A 25,539-nucleotide genomic window follows, 5' to 3' on the forward strand; every position below is an offset into this window, starting at 1 on the left:
AAAGCTGTAATATAAATGTACCATTTTACCTTTTTATCATCTAAACAGAATCCATTGCTTTGTCTACCTGGAAAAATCACTCATCCGTGACATCACTCTGCACTTTAGAAGTGTGTGTGTGTGTGTGTGTGTGTGTGTGTGTGTGTGTGTGTGTGTGTGTGTGTGTGTGTGTGTGTGTGTGTGTGTGTGTGTGTGTGTGTGTGTGTGTGTGTGTGTGTGTGTGTGTGTGTGTGTGTGTGTGTGTGTGTGTGTGTGTGTGTGTGTGTGTGTGTGTGTGTGTGTGTGTGTGTGTGTGTGTGTGTGTGTGTGTGGTCACCATCCGTCGCCCTGACGACAGACTGTTGTCCTGTGTGTCGTCCGCAGGTGTCGGAGCGAGAGACGTGCAGCCAGTCAGCAGACAGTCCAGTAACTGACCTCGGCGTCAGCAGCTCCCAGAACGGCCCGCTGACCAGCGCTACAGGTGAGACAGCTCTCTCTCTGACCAGCACTACAGGTGAGACAGCTCTCTCTCTCTCTGACCAGCACTACAGGTGAGACAGCTCTCTCTCTCTCTCTGACCAGCACTACAGGTGAGACAGCTCTCTCTCTCTCTGACCAGCACTACAGGTGAGACAGCTCTCTCTCTCTGACCAGCACTACAGGTGAGACAGCTCTCTCTCTCTGACCAGCACTACAGGTGAGACAGCTCTCTCTCTCTCTCTCTGACCAGCACTACAGGTGAGACAGCTCTCTCTCTCTCTCTCTGACCAGCACTACAGGTGAGACAGCTCTCTCTCTCTCTGACCAGCACTACAGGTGAGACAGCTCTCTCTCTCTCTCTGACCAGCACTACAGGTGAGACAGCTCTCTCTCTCTGACCAGCACTACAGGTGAGACAGCTCTCTCTCTCTCTGACCAGCACTACAGGTGAGACAGCTCTCTCTCTCTCTCTGACCAGCACTACAGGTGAGACAGCTATCTCTCTCTGACCAGCACTACAGGTGAGACAGCTCTCTCTCTGACCAGCACTACAGGTGAGACAGCTCTCTCTCTCTCTGACCAGCACTACAGGTGAGACAGCTCTCTCTCTGACCAGCACTACAGGTGAGACAGCTCTCTCTCTGACCAGCACTACAGGTGAGACAGCTCTCTCTCTCTCTGACCAGCACTACAGGTGAGACAGCTCTCTCTCTCTCTGACCAGCACTACAGGTGAGACAGCTCTCTCTCTCTCTGACCAGCACTACAGGTGAGACAGCTCTCTCTCTCTCTGACCAGCACTACAGGTGAGACAGCTCTCTCTCTCTCTGACCAGCACTACAGGTGAGACAGCTCTCTCTCTCTGACCAGCACTACAGGTGAGACAGCTCTCTCTCTCTCTGACCAGCACTACAGGTGAGACAGCTCTCTCTCTCTCTGACCAGCACTACAGGTGAGACAGCTCTCTCTCTCTGACCAGCACTACAGGTGAGACAGCTCTCTCTCTCTCTCTGACCAGCGCTACAGGTGAGACAGCTCTCTCTCTCTCTCTGACCAGCACTACAGGTGAGACAGCTCTCTCTCTCTCTGACCAGCACTACAGGTGAGACAGCTCTCTCTCTCTCTGACCAGCACTACAGGTGAGACAGCTCTCTCTCTCTCTCTGACCAGCACTACAGGTGAGACAGCTCTCTCTCTCTCTGACCAGCACTACAGGTGAGACAGCTCTCTCTCTCTCTGACCAGCACTACAGGTGAGACAGCTCTCTCTCTCTCTGACCAGCACTACAGGTGAGACAGCTCTCTCTCTCTCTGACCAGCACTACAGGTGAGACAGCTCTCTCTCTGACCAGCGCTACAGGTGAGACAGCTCTCTCTCTGACCAGCACTACAGGTGAGACAGCTCTCTCTCTCTGACCAGCACTACAGGTGAGACAGCTCTCTCTCTCTGACCAGCGCTACAGGTGAGACAGCTCTCTCTCTCTGACCAGCACTACAGGTGAGACAGCTCTCTCTCTCTCTGACCAGCACTACAGGTGAGACAGCTCTCTCTCTCTGACCAGCACTACAGGTGAGACAGCTCTCTCTCTCTCTCTGACCAGCACTACAGGTGAGACAGCTCTCTCTCTCTGACCAGCACTACAGGTGAGACAGCTCTCTCTCTCTCTGACCAGCACTACAGGTGAGACAGCTCTCTCTCTCTCTGACCAGCACTACAGGTGAGACATCTCTCTCTCTCTCTGACCAGCACTACAGGTGAGACAGCTCTCTCTCTCTGACCAGCACTACAGGTGAGACAGCTCTCTCTCTCTCTGACCAGCACTACAGGTGAGACAGCTCTCTCTCTCTCTGACCAGCACTACAGGTGAGACAGCTCTCTCTCTCTCTGACCAGCACTACAGGTGAGACAGCTCTCTCTCTCTGACCAGCACTACAGGTGAGACAGCTATCTCTCTCTCTGACCAGCACTACAGGTGAGACAGCTCTCTCTCTCTCTGACCAGCACTACAGGTGAGACAGCTCTCTCTCTCTCTGACCAGCGCTACAGGTGCGTAGTGTGCGTTCGTTTTCGTTTGTTTTCGTTTTTGCGTTCGTTATCGTTTTCTGCGTTCGTTTTTTTGCGTTCGTTTTAGTTCGTTTTCGTTTTCATTTTTTTCTCGTTCGTTTTCGTTATCGTTCTCTTTTGTTGCGTTCGTTTTTTTTCGTTCGTTTTTTGCGTTCGTTTTTTTGCGTTTGTTTTTGTGCGTTCGTTCTCGTTTTAGTTCGTTTTCGTTTTCATTTTTTTTCGTTCGTTTTCGTTATCGTTTTTGTTTTTTGCGTTTGTTTTTTTTCATTCGTTTTCGTTATCGTTTTCTGCGTTCGTTTTCTACGTTCGTTTTTTGCGTTTGTTTTTGTGCGTTCGTTTTAGTTCGTTTTCGTGCTCGTTTTTTTCGTTAGTTTTTGTTTTTTGCGTTCGTTTTTTTGCGTTTGTTTTTGTGCGTTCGTTTTCGTTTTCATTTTTTTCCGTTTGTTTTCGTTATCGTTTTCTTTTTTTGCATTCGTTTTTTTTCGTTATCGTTTTCGTTTTTTGCGTTTGTTTTTTTGCGTTTGTTTTTGTGCGTTCGTTTTCGTTTTAGTTCGTTTTCGTTTTCTTTTTTTTGCGTTCGTTTTTGTGCGTTCTTTTTCGTTTTTGTTTTCGTTTTTGTTTTCGTTTTTTTCATTCGTTTTTTTGCGTTCGTTTTCGTTATCGTTTTCTGCTTTCGTTTTTTTTGCATTCGTTTTTTTTGCGTTTTTTTTGTGCGTTCGTTTTCGTTTTAGTTCGTTTTTGTTTAAAAAAGATTTCTTTCGTTTTCGTTATCTCTCTGACCAGCACTACAGGTGAGACAGCTCTCTCTCTCTGACCAGCACTACAGGTGATCAGGGTTCGCACAAGGTCCTTGAAATGCTTTATTTTTGAAAAGAATAAGTCAAGGCCTGGAATTCCTTGAAAACAGCCAATAATTTTTTTACACGGTGCTTTAAAAGTAATTGAATTTCAAATCAACCTTTCGCATTGAAAGTTTTGTTCATCCATGATATAATAGTTCTGAATCAAGAAATATAATTTTTTTTATCTAAAGTGTAACTAATTGTCGGAAATTGGTTTTAAGCCATAAATATTGGATCAGATTTCTTTTTCTATCAAATAAATGCATTTAAAAGTGAATTGTATCCTTTTAAAATGAAAAATAGTGCGTGGAAAAGTACTTGAAAGTCCTTGAATTTCATTTCGCAATGTCTGTGAGAACCCTGTGTAATATTCGTACATAATTATACGTTTTTAGCTGACTTGACACTCCTGTTACAAGGATGTACTAGATCTTTATGTGAACAGTTAGAACGTTCAAAGTCGCTGGAAATCCCAGCTGTTAGCAACTAGTGACAGAATTTGGTAGCATGTGTGAGAATATAATGATGATCTGGTAGCGACTTGTCTCGTGCTCCATAGATAATAATAATAATAATAATAATAATAATAATAATAATAATAATAATAATAATAATAATAATAATAATAATAATAATAATAATAATAATAATAATAATAATAATAATAAATAAATAAAAACAGCAGGGGTGACTATAATGAGACTGACTCGAGATATTACAAAACACAAATCTCTCAATTAGGTCATAATTAGGTGTCGGTGGTGCACGCCTGAGGACCAGGGCTAATTAATAGGCCTACTTAACAAGACATTAACCCTTTCACTACCACACTACAGAAGGTTAACCCGTTCACTACCACACTACAGAAGGTTAACCCTTTCACTACCACACTACAGACGGTTAGCCCTTTCACTACCACACTACAGACGGTTAACCCTTTCACTACCACACTACAGACGGTTAGCCCTTTCACTACCACACTACAGAAGGTTAACCCTTTCACTACCACACTACAGACGGTTAACCCTTTCACTACCACACTACAGAAGGTTAACCCTTTCACTACCACACTACAGACGGTTAGCCCTTTCACTACCACACTACAGACGGTTAGCCCTTTCACTACCACACTACAGACGGTTAACCCTTTCACTACCACACTACAGACGGTTAGCCCTTTCACTACCACACTACAGAAGGTTAACCTTTCACTACCACACTACAGAAGGTTAACCCTTTCACTACCACACTACAGAAGGTTAACCCTTTCACTACCACACTACATACGGTTAACCTTTCACTACCACACTACAGAAGGTTAACCTTTCACTACCACACTACAGAAGGTTAACCCTTTCACTACCACACTACAGACGGTTAGCCCTTTCACTACCACACTACAGACGGTTAACCCTTTCACTACCACACTACAGACGGTTAGCCCTTTCACTACCACACTACAGACGGTTAGCCCTTTCACTACCACACTACAGACGGTTAGCCCTTTCACTACCACACTACAGACGGTTAACCTTTCACTACCACACTACAGAAGGTTAACCTTTCACTACCACACTACAGAAGGTTAACCCTTTCACTACCACACTACAGAAGGTTAACCCTTTCACTACCACGCTACAGAAGGTTAACCCTTAACTACCACACTACAGAAGGTTCACCTTTCACTACCACACTACAGAAGGTTAACCTTTCACTACCACAATACAGACGGTTAACCTTTCACTACCACACTACAGAAGGTTAACCCTTTCACTACCACACTACAGAAGGTTAACCCTTTCACTACCACACTACAGAAGGTTAACCTTTCACTGCCACACTACAGAAGGTTAACCCTTTCTCTACCACACTACAGATGTGTTAACCTTTCACTACCCCACTACAGACGGTTATCCTTTCACTACCACACTACAGAAGGTTCACCTTTCACTACCACACTACAGAAGGTTAACCTTTCACTACCACACTACAGAAGGTTAACCTTTCACTACCACACTACAGAGGGTTAACCCTTTCACTACCACACTACAGAAGGTTAACCTTTCACTACCACACTACAGAAGGTTAACCCTTTCACTACCACACTACAGAAGGTTAACCTTTCACTACCACACTACAGAATGTTAACTCTTTCACTACCACACTACAGAAGGTTAACCTTTCACTACCACACTACAGAAGGTTAACCTTTCACTACCACACTACAGAAGGTTAACCTTTCACTACCACACTACAGAAGGTTAACCTTTCACTACCACACTACAGAAGGTTAACCTTTCACTACCACACTACAGAAGGTTAACCCTTTCACTACCACACTACAGAAGGTTAACCCTTTCACTACCACGCTACAGAAGGTTAACCCTTAACTACCACACTACAGAAGGTTCACCTTTCACTACCACACTACAGAAGGTTAACCTTTCACTACCACAATACAGACGGTTAACCTTTCACTACCACACTACAGAAGGTTAACCCTTTCACTACCACACTACAGAAGGTTAACCCTTTCACTACCACACTACAGAAGGTTAACCTTTCACTGCCACACTACAGAAGGTTAACCCTTTCTCTACCACACTACAGATGTGTTAACCTTTCACTACCCCACTACAGACGGTTATCCTTTCACTACCACACTACAGAAGGTTCACCTTTCACTACCACACTACAGAAGGTTAACCTTTCACTACCACACTACAGAAGGTTAACCTTTCACTACCACACTACAGAGGGTTAACCCTTTCACTACCACACTACAGAAGGTTAACCTTTCACTACCACACTACAGAAGGTTAACCCTTTCACTACCACACTACAGAAGGTTAACCTTTCACTACCACACTACAGAATGTTAACTCTTTCACTACCACACTACAGAAGGTTAACCTTTCACTACCACACTACAGAAGGTTAACCTTTCACTACCACACTACAGAAGGTTAACCTTTCACTACCACACTACAGAAGGTTAACCTTTCACTACCACACTACAGAAGGTTAACACTTTCACAACCACACTACAGGAGGCTAACCTTTCACTACCACACTACAGAAGGTTAACCTTTCACTACCACACTACAGAAGGTTAACCTTTCACTACCACACTACAGAAGGTTAACACTTTCACTACAACACTACAGAAGGTTAACCTTTCACTACCACACTACATAAGGTTAACCCTTTCACTACCACACTACAGAAGGTTAACCTTTCACTACCACACTACAGAAGGTTAACACTTTCACTACCACACTACAGAAGGTTAACGCTTTCACTACCACACTACAGAAGGTTAACCATTTCACTACCACACTACAGGAGGTTAACCTTTCACTACCACACTACAGAAGGTTAACACTTTCACTACCACACTACAGGAGGTTAACCTTTCACTACCACACTACAGAAGGTTAACCTTTCACTACCACACTACAGAAGGTTAACACTTTCACTACCACACTACAGAAGGTTAACCTTTCACTACCACACTACAGACGGTTAACCTTTCACTACCACACTACAGAAGGTTAACCCTTTCACTACCACACTACAGAAGGTTAACACTTTCACTACCACACTACAGACGGTTAACCTTTCACTACCACACTACAGAAGGTTAACATTTCACTACCACACTACAGAAGGTTAACCTTTCACTACCACACTACAGAAGGTTAACACTTTCACAACCACACTACAGGAGGCTAACCTTTCACTACCACACTACAGAAGGTTAACCTTTCACTACCACACTACAGAAGGTTAACCTTTCACTACCACACTACAGAAGGTTAACACTTTCACTACAACACTACAGAAGGTTAACCTTTCACTACCACACTACATAAGGTTAACCCTTTCACTACCACACTACAGAAGGTTAACCTTTCACTACCACACTACAGAAGGTTAACACTTTCACTACCACACTACAGAAGGTTAACGCTTTCACTACCACACTACAGAAGGTTAACCATTTCACTACCACACTACAGGAGGTTAACCTTTCACTACCACACTACAGAAGGTTAACACTTTCACTACCACACTACAGGAGGTTAACCTTTCACTACCACACTACAGAAGGTTAACCTTTCACTACCACACTACAGAAGGTTAACACTTTCACTACCACACTACAGAAGGTTAACCTTTCACTACCACACTATAGACGGTTAACCTTTCACTACCACACTACAGAAGGTTAACCCTTTCACTACCACACTACAGAAGGTTAACACTTTCACTACCACACTACAGACGGTTAACCTTTCACTACCACACTACAGAAGGTTAACATTTCACTACCACACTACAGAAGGTTAACACTTTCACTACCACACTACAGACGGTTAACCTTTCACTACCACACTACAGAAGGTTAACCCTTTCACTGCCACACTACAGAAGGTTAACCTTTCACTACCACACTACAGGAGGTTAACCTTTCACTACCACACTACAGCAGGTTAACCTTTCACTACCACACTACAGAAGGTTAACCTTTCACTACCACACTACAGAAGGTTAACGTTTCACTACCACACTACAAAAGGTTAACCCTTTCACTACCACACTACAGAAGGTTAACCTTTCACTACCACACTACAGAAGGTTAACCCTTTCACTACCACACTACAGAAGGTTAACCTTTCACTACCACACTACAGAAGGTTAACCTTTCACTACCACTACCACACTACAGAAGGTTAACCCTTTCACTAAACACTACAGAAGGTTAACCTTTCACTACCACACTACAGAAGGTTAACCCTTTCACTACCACACTACAGAAGGTTAACCTTTCACTACCACACTACAGAAGGTTAACCTTTCACTATCACACTACAGAAGGTTAACCCGTTCACTACCACACTACAGAAGGTTAACCTTTCACTGCCACACTACAGAAGGTTAACCCTTTCACTAAACACTACAGAAGGTTAACCTTTCACTACCACACTACAGAAGGTTAACCCTTTCACTACCACACTACAGAAGGTTAACCTTTCACTACCACACTACAGAAGGTTAGCCCTTTCACTACCACACTACAGAAGGTTAACCTTTCACTACCACACTACAGAAGGTTAACCTTTCACTATCACACTACAGAAGGTTAACCCTTTCACTACCACACTACAGAAGGTTAACCTTTCACTGCCACACTACAGAAGGTTAACCTTTCACTACCACACTACAGATGGTTAACCCTTTCACTACCACACTACAGAAGGTTAACCTTTCACTACCACACTACAGAAGGTTAACCTTTCACTACCACACTACATAAAGTTAACCTTTCACTACCACACTACAGAAGGTTAACCCTTTCACTACCACACTACATAAGGTTAACCCTTTCACTACCACACTACAGAAGGTTAACCTTTCACTACCACACTACAGAAGGTTAACCTTTCACTACCACACTACAGAAGGTTAACCTTTCACTACCACACTACAGACGGTTAACCCTTTCACTACCACACTACAGAAGGTTAACCTTTCACTGCCACACTACAGAAGGTTAACCCTTTCACTACCACACTACATAAGGTTAACCCTTTCACTACCACACTACAGATGGTTAACCCTTTCACTACCACACTACAGAAGGTTAACCTTTCACTACCACTCTACAGAAGGTTAACACTTTCACTACCACACTACAGAAGGTTAACCTTTCACTACCACACTACAGCAGGTTAACCCTGTCACTACCACACTACAGAAGGTTAACCTTTTCACTACCACACTACAGAAGGTTAACCTTTCACTACCACACTACAGACGGTTAACCCTTTCACTACCACACTACAGAAGGTTAACATTTCACTACCACACTACAGAAGGTTAACCTTTCACTACCACACTACAGAAGGTTAACCCTTTCACTACCACACTACAGAAGGTTAACCTTTCACTACCACACTCCAGAAGGTTAACCTTTCACTACCACACTACAGAAGGTTAACCCTTTCACTACCACACTACAGAAGGTTAACCTTTCACTACCACACTACAGAAGGTTAACCCTTTCACTACCACACTACAGAAGGTTAACTTTTCACTACCACACTACAGAAGGTTAAACATGTCCGACGTAACCCTCTGACTCCGCCCCCTCCAGTCCTCAATAACACTCTGTCTCCGCCCCCTCCAGTCCTCAATAACACTCTGACTCCGCCCCCTCCAGTCCTCAATAACACTCTGACTCCGCCCCCTCCAGTCCTCACATAACACTCTGTTCCCGCCCCCTCCAGTCCTCAACACTCTGACTCCGCCCCCTCCAGTCCTCAACACTCTGACTCCGCCCCCTCCAGTCCTCAATAACACTCTGACTCCGCCCCCTCCAGTCCTCAATAACACTCTGACTCCGCCCCCTCCAGTCCTCAATAACACTCTGTCTCCGCCCCCTCCAGTCCTCAATAACACTCTGTCTCCGCCCCCTCCAGTCCTCAATAACACTCTGACTCCGCCCCCTCCAGTCCTCAATAACACTCTGACTCCGCCCCCTCCAGTCCTCAATAACACTCTGACTCCGCCCCCTCCAGTCCTCAATAACACTATGTCGCCGCCCCATCCAGTCCTCAATAACACTCTGTCTCCGCCCCCTCCAGTCCTCAATAACACTCTGACTCCGCCCCCTCCAGTCCTCAATAACACTCTGTCTCCGCCCCCTCCAGTCCTCAATAACACTCTGTCTCCGCCCCCTCCAGTTCTCATGTAACACTCTGACTCCGCCCCCTCCAGTCCTCAATAACACTCTGTCTCCGCCCCCTCCAGTCCTCAATAACACTCTGTCTCCGCCCCCTCCAGTCCTCATGTAACACTCTGACTCCGCCCCCTCCAGTCCTCAATAACACTCTGACTCCGCCCCCTCCAGTCCTCAATAACACTCTGTCTCCGCCCCCTCCTGTCCTCAATAACACTCTGACTCCGCCCCCTCCAGTCCTCAATACCACTCTGTCTCCGCCCCCTCCAGTCCTTATGTAACACTCTGTTCCCGCCCACTCCAGTCCTCAATAACACTCTGTCTCCGCCCCCTCCAGTCCTCAATAACACTCTGTCTCCGCCCCCTCCAGTCCTCAATAACACTCTGACTCCGCCCCCTCCAGTCCTCAATAACACTCTGTCTCCGCCCCCTCCAGTCCTCAATAACACTCTGACTCCGCCCTCTCCAGTTCTCACGTTACACTCTTGTCTCCGCCCCCTCCTCTCTTGTCTCCGCCCCCTCCTCTCTTGGCTCCGCCCCCCCTCCAGTCCTCACAGACACACAGGACACCAGCCCGCAGCCGTCGGAGGAGCTGCTCTCCAGCCAATCGGAGCTCCGGGCCTCCAAGTGCCACCAGGACCGCCAGTTACCCAGCATCCCTCCCAACAGCGGCCTGATCGCCGACGGGCCGCCCGCCTCAGGAGACGGTACCTATGAGGTCAGCGATGGATACTGAGGATAGCGCTTAGCTTTTATTCTATCATCGGACTTGTAGATAGATACCCATAGTTGCATTAAAAGTCAACAAACGTCTTTTTATTTTATTTTTTTCAATGTGAACTTATCCCTGTGAGGCTGCAAAATTACAACATCACTTTTAGCTTTTAGCTATTTTTAAAAGAAGGGCTCATTTACATGTTACATGGGTCGTGTTGTTCAGCCTCACAAGGCTCTCTGATGGTCAACGTGTCTCAGGGTCGTGTTGTTCAGCCTCACCAGGCTCTCTGATGGTAAACGTGTCTCAGGGTCGTGTTGTTCAGCATCGCAAGGCTCTCTGATGGTCAACGTGTCTCAGGGTCGTGTTGTTCAGCCTCACAAGGCTCTCGGATGGTCAACGTGTCTCAGGGTCGTGTTGTTCAGCCTCACCAGGCTCTCGGATGGTCAACGTGTCTCAGGGTCGTGTTGTTCAGCCTCACCAGGCTCTCGGATGGTCAACGTGTCTCAGGGTCGTGTTGTTCAGCCTCACGAGGCTCTCGGATGGTCAACGTGTCTCAGGGTCGTGTTGTTCAGCCTCACGAGGCTCTCGGATGGTCAACGTGTCTCAGGGTCGTGTTGTTCAGCCTCACAAGGCTCTCGGATGGTCAACGTGTCTCAGGGTCGTGTTGTTCAGCCTCACAAGGCTCTCGGATGGTCAACGTGTCTCAGGGTCGTGTTGTTCAGCCTCACCAGGCTCTCGGATGGTAAACGTGTCTCAGGGTCGTGTTGTTCAGCCTCACAAGGCTCTCTGATGGTCAACGTGTCTCAGGGTCGTGTTGTTCAGCCTCACGAGGCTCTCTGATGGTCAACGTGTCTCAGGGTCGTGTTGTTCAGCCTCACAAGGCTCTCTGATGGTCAACGTGTCTGGAGGTCGTGTTGTTCAGCCTCACAAGGCTCTCGGATGGTCAACGTGTCTCAGGGTCGTGTTGTTCAGCCTCACAAGGCTCTCTGATGGTCAACGTGTCTCAGGGTCGTGTTGTTCAGCCTCACCAGGCTCTCGGATGGTCAACGTGTCTCAGGGTCGTGTTGTTCAGCCTCACAAGGCTCTCTGATGGTCAACGTGTCTCAGGGTCGTGTTGTTCAGCCTCACGAGGCTCTCGGATGGTCAACGTGTCTCAGGGTCGTGTTGTTCAGCCTCACAAGGCTCTCTGATGGTCAACGTGTCTCAGGGTCGTGTTGTTCAGCCTCACAAGGCTCTCTGATGGTCAACGTGTCTCAGGGTCGTGTTGTTCAGCCTCACAAGGCTCTCGGATGGTCAACGTGTCTCAGGGTCGTGTTGTTCAGCCTCACGAGGCTCTCTGATGGTCAACGTGTCTGGAGGTCGTGTTGTTCAGCCTCACGAGGCTCTCTGATGGTCAACGTGTCTCAGGGTCGTGTTGTTCAGCCTCACAAGGCTCTCTGATGGTCAACGTGTCTCAGGGTCGTGTTGTTCAGCCTCTCAAGGCTCTCGGATGGTCAACGTGTCTCAGGGTCGTGTTGTTCAGCCTCACAAGGCTCTCTGATGGTCAACGTGTCTGTAGGTCGTGTTGTTCAGCCTCACAAGGCTCTCTGATGGTCAACGTGTCTCAGGGTCGTGTTGTTCAGCCTCACAAGGCTCTCTGATGGTCAACGTGTCTCAGGGTCGTGTTGTTCAGCCTCACAAGGCTCTCTGATGGTCAACGTGTCTCAGGGTCGTGTTGTTCAGCCTCACGAGGCTCTCGGATGGTCAACGTGTCTCAGGGTCGTGTTGTTCAGCCTCACAAGGCTCTCGGATGGTCAACGTGTCTCAGGGTCGTGTTGTTCAGCCTCACGAGGCTCTCGGATGGTCAACGTGTCTCAGGGTCGTGTTGTTCAGCCTCACCAGGCTCTCGGATGGTCAACGTGTCTCAGGGTCGTGTTGTTCAGCCTCACAAGGCTCTCGGATGGTCAACGTGTCTCAGGGTCGTGTTGTTCAGCCTCACAAGGCTCTCGGATGGTCAACGTGTCTCAGGGTCGTGTTGTTCAGCCTCACAAGGCTCTCGGATGGTCAACGTGTCTCAGGGTCGTGTTGTTCAGCCTCACAAGGCTCTCGGATGGTCAACGTGTCTCAGGGTCGTGTTGTTCAGCCTCACAAGGCTCTCGGATGGTCAACGTGTCTGTAGGTCGTGTTGTTCAGCCTCACAAGGCTCTCGGATGGTCAACGTGTCTCAGGGTCGTGTTGTTCAGCCTCACAAGGCTCTCGGATGGTCAACGTGTCTCAGGGTCGTGTTGTTCAGCCTCACGAGGCTCTCTGATGGTCAACGTGTCTCAGGGTCGTGTTGTTCAGCCTCACAAGGCTCTCGGATGGTGAACGTGTCTCAGGGTCGTGTTGTTCAGCCTCACGAGGCTCTCTGATGGTCAACGTGTCTCAGGGTCGTGTTGTTCAGCCTCACGAGGCTCTCGGATGGTCAACGTGTCTCAGGGTCGTGTTGTTCAGCCTCACAAGACTCTGATGGTCAACGTGTCTCAGGGTCGTGTTGTTCAGCCTCACAAGGCTCTCGGATGGTCAACGTGTCTCAGGGTCGTGTTGTTCAGCCTCACCAGGCTCTCTGATGGTCAACGTGTCTCAGGGTCGTGTTGTTCAGCTCTCGGAGGGTCAACGTGTCTCAGGGTCGTGTTGTTCAGCTCTCGGATGGTCAACGTGTCTGGAGGTCGTGTTGTTCAGCTCTCGGATGGTCAACGTGTCTGGAGGTCCCACATTCTGGCCTCTGACGTCGCTGATGTTTAATTTGGGCCCTACATTATTAAAGGGTTATTTGTGTTGAGGTTTAATTTGTAATGAATAATTCATTAACGAATGGGTGGATCTCAAGTGGGTTGAATTGATTTGACTGTGAACGGGTACTTTAGGTAGAAATGAGAACAGTGTCTCCAGTCTGCAGCTCTGGGATCATGAGGTCATTTTAGTTTTAGTTTTTTTGAGGACTGCATACTTTTTTTTGCAAACTAAAATACTATACTTTATACTTATAGCACATGCATGAGCTTGGTCTCTTCTGAAAGATAATTCTGAAGTGTCTGATACAATGAAGGGAATCCTCTTTTAGTGCTAATGAAATAGAGTAACATAGGTCTGAACTGGAGTTCAACTTGAAGTTGTGTACTCACTTTTTCTGTAGTAGTTGCAATATCCAAAAGTATATTTCCAAAAGAATTGAAAAAAAAAAACACAAAAATCCGTTCAGAAATGAGTGATATAGAGCGATTTTGGTAAAATGTGAGGGGAAAAAAAGGTCTGCAGGTTTCCATTTTCTCAGACTCCAATGCATTCAGCGGAAAATTATCTTCCTGTTTTTCGCTCATGACTTTTCACCTAGATCCCTGATTCGCTTATCCCCACGCGGGGTACCATTGGGAAGCCTCACTTATTGCTTACAACCCTGTCCAATAATCTTTGAGATCGACAAATGATTGACGGAGCTAGAGAGCGTCGGGAGTCGGGAGTGGTATTCGATTTTTTTTTAAAGTATGCTAAAGACTTTGGCGCACGCCTCACGTATCGGCATGTAACTCGAGAACCGCTGAACGGCTTCTCTTGCCTGAAACTGCAATCGACAGACAACAAATAGGGCTTTCAATCAATATTGTATAAAATAATATGCACACCGAGCCGCTAGAGGTCGCTCTAGGATAATGAGAGGACTATTAATACACCACTCCTAGCTGCACCTGTAGCTCTAGGATAATGAGAGGACTATTAAATCATCACTCCTAGCTCCACCTGTAGCTCTAGGGTTATGAGAGGACTATTAATACACCACTCCTAGCTCCACCTGTAGCTCTAGGATAATGAGAGGACTATTAATACACCACTCCTAGCTCCACCTGTAGCTCTAGGATAATGAGAGGACTATTAATACACCACTCCTAGCTGCACCTGTAGCTCTAGGATAATGAGAGGACTATTAATACACCACTCCTAGCTGCACCTGTAGCTCTAGGATAATGAGAGGACTATTAATACACCACTCCTAGCTGCACCTGTAGCTCTAGGATAATGAGAGGACTATTAATACATCACTCCTAGCTCCACCTGTAACTCTAGGATAATGAGAGGACTATTAATACATCACTCCTAGCTGCACCTGTAGCTCTAGGATAATGAGAGGACTATTAATACACCACTCCTAGCTGCACCTGTAGCTCTAGGATAATGAGAGGACTATTAATACACCACTCCTAGCTGCACCTGTAGCTCTAGGATAATGAGAGGACTATTAATACACCACTCCTAGCTGCACCTGTAGCTCTAGGGTAATGAGAGGACTATTAATACATCACTCCTAGCTGCACCTGTAGCTCTAGGATAATGAGATGACTATTAAAACATCACTCCTAGCTGCACCTGTAGCTCTAGGATAATGAGAGGACTATTAAAACACCACTCCTAGCTCCACCTGTAGCTCTAGGGTAATGAGAGGACTATTAATACATCACTCCTAGCTGCACCTGTAGCTCTAGGATAATGAGAGGACTATTAAAACACCACTCCTAGCTCCACCTGTAACTCTAGGATAATGAGAGGACTATTAAAACACCACTCCTAGCTGCACCTGTAGCTCTAGGATAATGAGAGGACTATTAATACATCACTCCTAGCTGCACTGTAGCTCTAGGATAATGAGAGGACTATTAATACACCACTCCTAGCTGCACCTGTAGCTCTAGGATAATGAGAGGACTATTAATACACCACTCCTAGCTGCACTGTAGCTCTAGGATAATGAGAGGACTATTAATACACCACTCCTAGCTCCACCTGTAGCTCTAGGATAATGAGAGGACTATTAATACATCACTCCTAGCTGCACCTGTAGCTCTAGGATAATGAGAGGACTATTAATACATCACTCCTAGCTCCACCTGTAACTCTAGGATAATGAGAGGACTATTAATACACCACTCCTAGCTGCACCTGTAGCTCTAGGATAATGAGAGGACTATTAAAACATCACTCCTAGCTGCACCTGTAACTCTAGGATAATGAGAGGACTATTAAAACATCACTCCTAGCTGCACCTGTAACTCTAGGATAATGAGAGGACTATTAATACACCACTCCTAGCTGCACCTGTAACTCTAGGATAATGAGAGGACTATTAATACATCACTTCTAGCTGCACTGTAGCTCTAGGATAATGAGAGGACTATTAAAACATCACTCCTAGCTGCACCTGTAACTCTAGGATAATGAGAGGACTATTAAAACATCACTCCTAGCTCCACCTGTAGCTCTAGGATAATGAGAGGACTATTAATACACCACTCCTAGCTGCACCTGTAACTCTAGGGCAGGGGTAGGCAACCTTAGGCACGCGTGCCTGCATAGGCACGCGGGGGCATTTGCATAGGCACAGGGGGCAGCAGTAAAAAAAAAATGTTTGCTTTGAAATATTATAGTGAAATATTTTGCACTGTTTGTTGTCGCATTTATCTTGTTGAAATCCTCCCACAGGTTCTTTTTACTACCACATATTTAATTGAGACCCTTTATTTGTTTATTATTTCAATTTAGCTGGAAATACATTGCTACATCATTCAGTAACATTTGCAGAGCCTTATAACAAAAATATTATTACGGTCACCATTGTGACCAGTGGGATTAATCAACTAATTTTATTATTTATTTTTCTATTTCATTGAACATTGCACATGTTAAAAGCCATATTTTTTACTCAAAATGTGAGTATTACCAAGTCAACTTGTGTTCTTAAAACAATGACAATAAACATAGTTTTATTAGGTTGAAATAATGTGGTTGTGTACTTATTTTTCTGGATTATTATGGATTGAAAACTGAAAACCTTAATGCACAGTAACTGAACTCAATATTTTTAAGTTCTGGTAACTTATTATTATATATTTTTTACAGTGTAGTCTTGCGATCAATCAAAACTTATTTACACGATATACCTCACATTCACCCTCCATTCACATCCTGGTGTTCTCCATTAGGCCTGTAGGTGGAGCTATGACAGCACACGTACAGTACACACACCGATGGTGTGTGATGTGTCCAAAAATGAATGGGCAAATGTGAGTGAAATGGTCGCACTGTATGCAGCTGTTTGTCTGCATTGCATTCCCCCCCCCCCCCAACTCAGATTTAGGGTTGATACAACCATCATAATAATATTGTTAATAATAACAATAACGATAATGATGTAATAATGTAAAAATTATCATTAAAAATACCTGATTATGAGAAAAAATATTTACGATGCATGGAATATTGTTGAGGCACACTAGTTACAACTATATTTCAAACAGGCACTCCATGTCAAAAAGGTTGCTGACCCCTGCTCTAGGGTAATGAGAGGACAATTAATACACCACTCCTAGCTGCACTGTAGCTCTAGGGTAATGAGAGGACTATTAATACATCACTCCTAGCTGCACCTGTAGCTCTAGGGTAATGAGAGGACTATTAATACACCACTCCTAGCTGCACCTGTAGCTCTAGGATAATGAGAGGACTATTAATACATCACTCCTAGCTGCACCTGTAACTCTAGGATAATGAGAGGACTATTAATACATCACTCCTAGCTGCACCTGTAGCTCTAGGATAATGAGAGGACTATTAAAACATCACTCCTAGCTGCACCTGTAGCTCTAGGATAATGAGAGGACTATTAATACATCACTCCTAGCTGCACCTGTAGCTCTAGGATAATGAGAGGACTATTAATACATCACTCCTAGCTGCACTGTAGCTCTAGGATAATGAGAGGACTATTAAAACACCACTCCTAGCTGCACCTGTAGCTCTAGGATAATGAGAGGACTATTAAAACATCACTCCTAGCTGCACCTGTAGCTCTAGGGTAATGAGAGGACTATTAAAACATCACTCCTAGCTCCACCTGTAGCTCTAGGATAATGAGAGGACTATTAATACACCACTCCTAGCTGCACCTGTAGCTCTAGGGTAATGAGAGGACTATTATCACTCCTAGCTGCACCTGTAGCTCTAGGATAATGAGAGGACTATTAATACACCACTCCTAGCTGCACCTGTAGCTCTAGGATAATGAGAGGACTATTAATACATCACTCCTAGCTGCACTGTAGCTCTAGGATAATGAGAGGACTATTAATACACCACTCCTAGCTGCACTGTAGCTCTAGGATAATGAGAGGACTATTAATACATCACTCCTAGCTGCACCTGTAACTCTAGGATAATGAGAGGACTATTAATACATCACTCCTAGCTGCACCTGTAGCTCTAGGATAATGAGAGGACTATTAATACATCACTCCTAGCTGCACCTGTAGCTCTAGGATAATGAGAGGACTATTAATACATCACTCCTAGCTGCACCTGTAACTCTAGGATAATGAGAGGACTATTAATACACCACTCCTAGCTGCACCTGTAACTCTAGGATAATGAGAGGACTATTAATACACCACTCCTAGCTGCACCTGTAACTCTAGGATAATGAGAGGACTATTAATACACCACTCCTAGCTGCACCTGTAGCTCTAGGATAATGAGAGGACTATTAAAACATCACTCCTAGCTGCACTGTAGCTCTAGGATAATGAGAGGACTATTAAAACACCACTCCTAGCTGCACCTGTAACTCTAGGATAATGAGAGGACTATTAATACATCACTCCTAGCTGCACTGTAGCTCTAGGATAATGAGAGGACTATTAATACATCACTCCTAGCTGCACCTGTAACTCTAGGATAATGAGAGGACTATTAATACATCACTCCTAGCTGCACCTGTAACTCTAGGATAATGAGAGGACTATTAATACACCACTCCTAGCTGCACCTGTAGCTCTAGGATAATGAGAGGACTATTAATACATCACTCCTAGCTGCACCTGTAACTCTAGGATAATGAGAGGACTATTAATACACCACTCCTAGCTGCACTGTAGCTCTAGGATAATGAGAGGACTATTAATACATCACTCCTAGCTGCACTGTAGCTCTAGGATAATGAGAGGACTATTAATACACCACTCCTAGCTGCACCTGTAGATCTAGGATAATGAGAGGACTATTAATACATCACTCCTAGAGCTGCACCTGTAACTCTAGGATAATGAGAGGACTATTAAAACACCACTCCTAGCTGCACCTGTAGCTCTAGGATAATGAGAGGACTATTAATACACCACTCCTAGCTGCACTGTAGCTCTAGACTAATGAGAGGACTATTAATACACCACTCCTAGCTCCACCTGTAACTCTAGGATAATGAGAGGACTATTAATACACCACTCCTAGCTGCACCTGTAGCTCTAGGGTAATGAGAGGACTATTAATACATCACTCCTAGCTCCACCTGTAGCTCTAGGATAATGAGAGGACTATTAATACACCACTCCTAGCTGCACCTGTAACTCTAGGATAATGAGAGGACTATTAATACATCACTCCTAGCTGCACCTGTAGCTCTAGGATAATGAGAGGACTATTAATACACCACTCCTAGCTGCACCTGTAGCTCTAGGGTAATGAGAGGACTATTAAAACATCACTCCTAGCTGCACCTGTAGCTCTAGGATAATGAGAGGACTATTAATACACCACTCCTAGCTGCACCTGTAACTCTAGGGTAATGAGAGGACTATTAAAACACCACTCCTAGCTGCACCTGTAGCTCTAGGGTAATGAGAGGACTATTAAAACACCACTCCTAGCGCCACCTGTAGCTCTAGGATAATGAGAGGACTATTAATACACCACTCCTCGCTGCACCTGTAACTCTAGGGTAATGAGAGGACTATTAAAACACCACTCCTAGCTGCACCTGTAGCTCTAGGGTAATGAGAGGACTATTAAAACACCACTCCTAGCTCCACCTGTAGCTCTAGGATAATGAGAGGACTATTAATACATCACTCCTAGCTGCACTGTAGCTCTAGGATAATGAGAGGACTATTAATACATCACTCCTAGCTGCACCTGTAGCTCTAGGATAATGAGAGGACTATTAATACATCACTCCTAGCTGCACCTGTAGCTCTAGGATAATGAGAGGACTATTAATACATCACTCCTAGCTGCACCTGTAACTCTAGGATAATGAGAGGACTATTAAAACACCACTCCTAGCTCCACCTGTAGCTCTAGGATAATGAGAGGACTATTAATACACCACTCCTAGCTGCACCTGTAGCTCTAGGATAATGAGAGGACTATTAATACATCACTCCTAGCTGCACCTGTAGCTCTAGGATAATGAGAGGACTATTAATACATCACTCCTAGCTGCACCTGTAGCTCTAGGATAATGAGAGGACTATTAATACACCACTCCTAGCTCCACCTGTAGCTCTAGGATAATGAGAGGACTATTAATACACCACTCCTAGCTCCACCTGTAGCTCTAGGATAATGAGAGGACTATTAATACATCACTCCTAGCTGCACCTGTAGCTCTAGGATAATGAGAGGACTATTAAAACATCACTCCTAGCTGCACAGAGCAGGGTCTCCCGATGTTATCCGTGTCAGTGGGTTCTCTGCAACAGCCGGTCATTTTAGAGTTTGGCAATTTAAACTATTTAAAAGCTTTTAAAAAATTGGAACGTTAACTAAATATATAAAATCAAGGACAAAATGACCGGATAAACAGGACTGTTTGGATTTTTCTTCAGGTTCTGTCCCCTCTTAGTTACGGTTACTGTATGTCTGACAAACTTCCCAAGATGAACTCCCGTTACTATCCACTTCAGCAAGTAACCGCTCCACGAAAACTCCCGTATGACCTTTTTCGCCTCAATTTCGCTTCATCTCGAAGTACGGTATTTTTTTTATTGATGCAGCGCACAGAGCAGTGACATCAGAGGAAGTAGCGTCTCGAAACCCCGCTGGATTGGTGGATCGCTATGTCAGTCATTCTTTTCCAAATGGGTCAGTTGTAGAAATGCACTGGATGAGGGAGGATACATCCTAACAGTTGGGGGGGAGCGACAGTGGCTCAGGAGGTAGAGCAGTCGTCTGGTAATCCGGAGGTTCCCGGTTTGATTACCGGGCAGCATGTGTGTCCTTGAGCAAGACACCCCTAACATCCTAACTGCTCCCGATGAGCAGGTTGGCACCTTACATGGTCGCCTCCGCCGTCGGTGTGTGAGTGAACGGGTGAAGTGTGAGGAACAACAATTGTTTAAATTTTTTTATCCACTTTTTCTCCTTATTTTCTATTTTTTTCTCCCATCCCAATTTCGTGTTTCCAATTCTCCCCTCCCCTGTCTTGAACGTTGCTAGACTATGCCTCCCACTGGTCGGCTGTAGTGAGGATAGAAGCCTTGCATCACGTGTCCCCTCCGCGTCTATTCGAATACCAACCGGTTCGTGCTTCCGCGTTCGCGTTTTGCACTCTGATTGGCCGCTGACCTACGCTAGTTTTGCATTGGTTTATATTTCTAATCAAGTACTCAAAACCAACATTTTTCAGCCTCTGGATTTCAGGCTGTTATGGCCTGGCTCCGCCCATAAGCACTTTGAGTGATAGTCAGTCCAGAGAGAGAGAGAGAGAGAGAGAAACTCAGCGTCTCCCAGAGAGAGAGAGAGAAAAAAACTCAGCGTCTCCCAGAGAGAGAGAGAGAGAGAGAGAGAGGAAAAGTGTAAACACTCTGCGTGTCCTCCCGGGAGCATGAGCTGTGGCGCAGCGCGGTGGTGGACTTCCTCGAGAGGGAGAGGGAGCCGGGAGGACACGCAGAGTGTTTACAGTTCTCTCTCTCTCGGTTCGGGAGCATGAGCTGTGGCGCAGCGCGGTGGTGGACTTCCTCGAGAGGGAGTCCACCACCGTGGGTCTATCTCTCTCTCTCGCTCGCTCTCGCTCGGCAGCTAGAGGGGGGCGGGCGTTATTATGCAAATACGCACCATATGACGTCACGAATAGGCTAATTTTCAGATGACTCACTTGAGGGAGGGACATTATTGTGAGAGGAGAATTGGAAGAATGTGCCAAATCGAGAATTAGAGACATAGATCCTATTACTATAAGTCCACATAGCTAGAAAATAACCCTAAACACTGGAAAAGGTCATTTATAAGATAGTTCCCCTTTAATTAATTTATCCTCTCTGGTTGGATGGTGTGTATGTATATGTATGTATTGTGCTGTATAATGACAATACATTTGAATCGAATCTCATTTTGAAATCGCTACGCTGCCTATGGACACGATTGCATTGCACCATGGTGATCCACTCAACAGGTAGCGATTTCAAAATGAGATTCGATTCAAATGTATTGTCATTATACAGCACAATAAGCGGCGTAGATAAGGGGGGCGTACTAGCGTAGGTCAGTGGCCAATCAGAGCGCGAAACGCGAACGCGGAAGCACAAACCGGTTGGTATTCGAATAGACACGTCCCCTCCGCGTCTATTCTTATCCTAACGCATGTTTGCTTCCGCGTTCGCGTTTTGCGCTCTGATTGGCCACTGACATTTCTGGTCGCGCCAATCGTGTGACGGCAAGTTCTTTCGCCGGTTAAGCTTAGGCACTCTTTCGAAGTTGGTTAAGGTTAGAGTTTGTCTTAGAGCAGGGCGATAGAACGCCAGCCCTGATTCCAAACTCTAACCTTAACCAACTTCGAAATAGTCGCCTAAGCTTAACCAGTGATAAACTAGGCGTTAGGTAGTTTGCTGCTGGTCGAGGTGGAAATGGGCGCGTCACGCGATTGGGCGCACATGTCACATGACCAGAAACGTCAGTGGCTAATCAGATCGCACCAGAAACGGCAGTGGCCAATCAGATTTGCAAAACGCGAACGCGGAAGCAAACATGCGTTAGGATAAGAATAGACCCCTCCGGTACACGAGGAGGCAGCCTGTCGCATCTTTTCACCGCAGCAGCTCGAACTCTCAGTGGCGAGGAGTAACGCGTGGGAGGCTCACGCTGCCCCCGATACTTCCTATTTCCGCTGCACCGGCGTCACCCAACCGACCTGTAGGAGTCGCTGTCCACAACGTCCAATCCCTACCCACCGGCTTTCCCACCCTCTAACACTGCCAGTTGTGTTAGTATGACGGCCGGCCAAGTCGGTAGCAACGCAGAGAGCTGGGCTCGATACCAGCATCTCCTGCATTGGTGGCGAGCGCCTTGCCCACTGCGCCACTCAGCCGCCTGAGGAACAACAATTGTAAAGCACTTTGGATAAAAGCTGTTTCTCCTCTCCTCTCAATATCCCTCTCTCTCCTATTGTGATCATTTCCCCTCCCCTTTCTTCTCTCCTCCTTTTATCCTACTCTCCTCTTTTCTCTCTCTCCATACCCTCCTGTTGCAATGTCGTCTTCTCTTCTCTTCTCTTCTCTTCTCTTCTCTTCTCTTCTCTTCTCTTCTCTTCTCTTCTCTTCTCTTCTCTTCTCTTCTCTTCTCTTCTCTTCTCTTCTCTTCTCTCCTCGCCTCTCTTCTCCTCCCCTCTCCTCTCCTCTTCTCTCCTCTCCTCTCCTCTCCTCTCTCCTCTCATCTCATCTCCTCTCCTCTTCTCTTCTCTTCTCCTCTTGTCTCTTCTCCTCTGCCCTTCTCTCCTATCTCCTCCCCCCTCTCTGCCCTTCTCTTCTCTCCTCTCTCCTCTCCTCTCATCTTCTCTTCTCCTCTCCTCTCCTCTCTCCTCTCCTCTCATCTTCTCTTCTCCTCTCCTCTCCTCTCCTCTCTTCTCCTCTCCTCTCCTCTGCCCTTCTCTCCTCTCCTCTTCTCTTTTCTCTCTCTCACCAAAATGCAGCCATTTACCATCTTCTAACCCGCTCTCCAGGTGGTGAAGGCGGCATCGCGTGACGTCAGCATGGAGGACTCCCTGTACGAGACGGTGAAGGAGCTCAAAGAGCGCCCCACGCCACTCTGCCTCCCCAACGGCACCTCCTCCTCCTCCCGCCCCGCGCCACTCTGCCTCCCCAACGGCACCTCCTCCTCCTCCCGCCCCGCGCCGCTCTGCCTCCCCAACGGCACCTCCTCCTCCTCCCGCCCCGTGCCACTCTGCCTCCCCAACGGCACCTCCTCCTCCTCCTCCCGGCCGCAGAGCTGCACCGACGGCCCCCCCCCGGACCCCGCCCAGCCCCTCCCTCTCCCCCACCGCCCCGCCTCGCTCCTCAACGGCCACCTCAGCCCCGGCACGCCCGAGCGCGGCCCGCTGTGCGCCGGCGTGGAGTACGCCTCCGTGGACCTGAACAAGAAGAGCCGCTACAGCGCCGACATGGAGGCCAGGCGGCGCTCCGACCACGCCAACATGGCCGCCGCGGGGGGGGAGAAGGAGGAGGAGCCGGAGGAGGAGCTGCCCCCCCCCCTGCCGGAGAAGGTTCTGGATGAACATGACAACCGGCCGGTCGTGGTGAACGGCGTGGTGGGGGCTGGTCTGCACAACGGAGAGGTGAGGAGGGGGTGTGAGTGAGTGTGTGTGTCCTGGTTCTCCTACCGTTGTGGGGACCAACATGTGTGCATGGGCCAGACCCCACAAGGATAGCTATTCAGTGTTGGGGTTAGGTTGAGGTTAAGGTAAAGGGTTAGGGTTAGTAGGGCTGGGCGATATGACGATATTATATAAATATCGGGTACAGTTAATTAACGATACACTTTTTAAACGTATCGTGGATATCGTGATGTTTTGCCCAAGAGGATTGTGTCGCGTCAATCTGGTCCACACGTTCAAACTTTTGAACAACGCCACCCCCACACACACACTACTGCATCAAAGTTACTACTTATGATAAAGGCATTCGTTTTGTGGCATTAACGTTATATAGTTCATATCTCAGCCTGTGCACCGCTGAGTTGTGCCCATTCTGCGGTCTGTTAATAAAGTTTTCAATCAGACAGATGTATAGAAAGGCTTTTATTATAACATTCGTTGCAGTAAAATCATTATGCCTCGTTTAGTCATCTTGCGGAGCTAAAAGCTAAACGTCGACCGCGGGGAGCTTCTGTTGTCGTTGTCGTTGAGCTCTCGTCAAAATCAATGGCGGATATAGCGGAAGTAAAAAATGCATACGCGCTTGCCGATTGGTGCTAAGAACAGCAGGGCGGGTGCAAGCGGTGTGACGTAATTGGCAGACTCGACTGTCAATCAAAATTATTCTGTTTTCAATTCATCAAAACATTTAGAGACATACAAATATACAGTAGTTTCATAAAAATGCTAAAATGCTATTTATTGATTGATTGATTGATTGATTGATTGATTGATTTAAAACTTTATTAACATATTGCAGAATGGGTACAGTACGGCTCAATACATACAGTTGTTAAGGGGATGCAGACCAGAGAAAGACTTTCGTCTTGTTTACATCAGGGTCCCCCATTTTCAATTCATCATATTTCATATCTAAATCATATAATATCTCATTGCTAAATATATGCAATATATAATCTAATAATCCAATAATCTAAATCTAATATATAATATAAAAATGCTAAATGCATGGGTATTTTATTTTGTCTTTAATGTTAGCTTGCAAACTCAAATACTGTCTTGGTAAGCCTCATAATGAATTTTTTGGGGAAAAAAAGAAAAACATTGTGATGTGTATCGTGTATCGCCGAAAGGTCAGAAAATATCGTGATATCATATTTAGGCCATATCTCCCAGCCCTAAGGGTTAGGCATGTAGTTGTTATGGTTAAGGTAAGGTGTTAGGGTTAGGGTTAGGCATGTAGTTGTTATGGTTAAGGTAAGGTGTTAGGGTTAGGGTTAGGCATGTAG

At 46.1% G+C, this 25,539-nt stretch overlaps 1 protein-coding gene across 1 annotated transcript in view; it reads left to right on the top strand.

Annotated features, from left to right (window-relative positions):
* Positions 1 to 363: 363 nt before the first annotated feature.
* The window catches only part of pag1 (phosphoprotein membrane anchor with glycosphingolipid microdomains 1), a gene marked incomplete at its 5' end in the record, with an annotated part of 55,763 nt that continues 30,587 nt past the window's right edge, over positions 364 to 25,539 (top strand). Inside the window, 3 exons of the mRNA XM_084338961.1 lie at positions 364 to 460; positions 10,658 to 10,827; positions 23,600 to 24,211. Of these exons, the coding sequence (XP_084195087.1) occupies positions 364 to 460; positions 10,658 to 10,827; positions 23,600 to 24,211 (879 nt within the window). The remainder of the gene's footprint in view (positions 461 to 10,657; positions 10,828 to 23,599; positions 24,212 to 25,539) is intronic.

Source organism: Notolepis coatsorum, assembly GCF_963971535.1.
Source record: "Notolepis coatsorum genome assembly, contig: SCAFFOLD_374, whole genome shotgun sequence".
NCBI lineage: Eukaryota > Metazoa > Chordata > Actinopteri > Aulopiformes > Paralepididae > Notolepis > Notolepis coatsorum.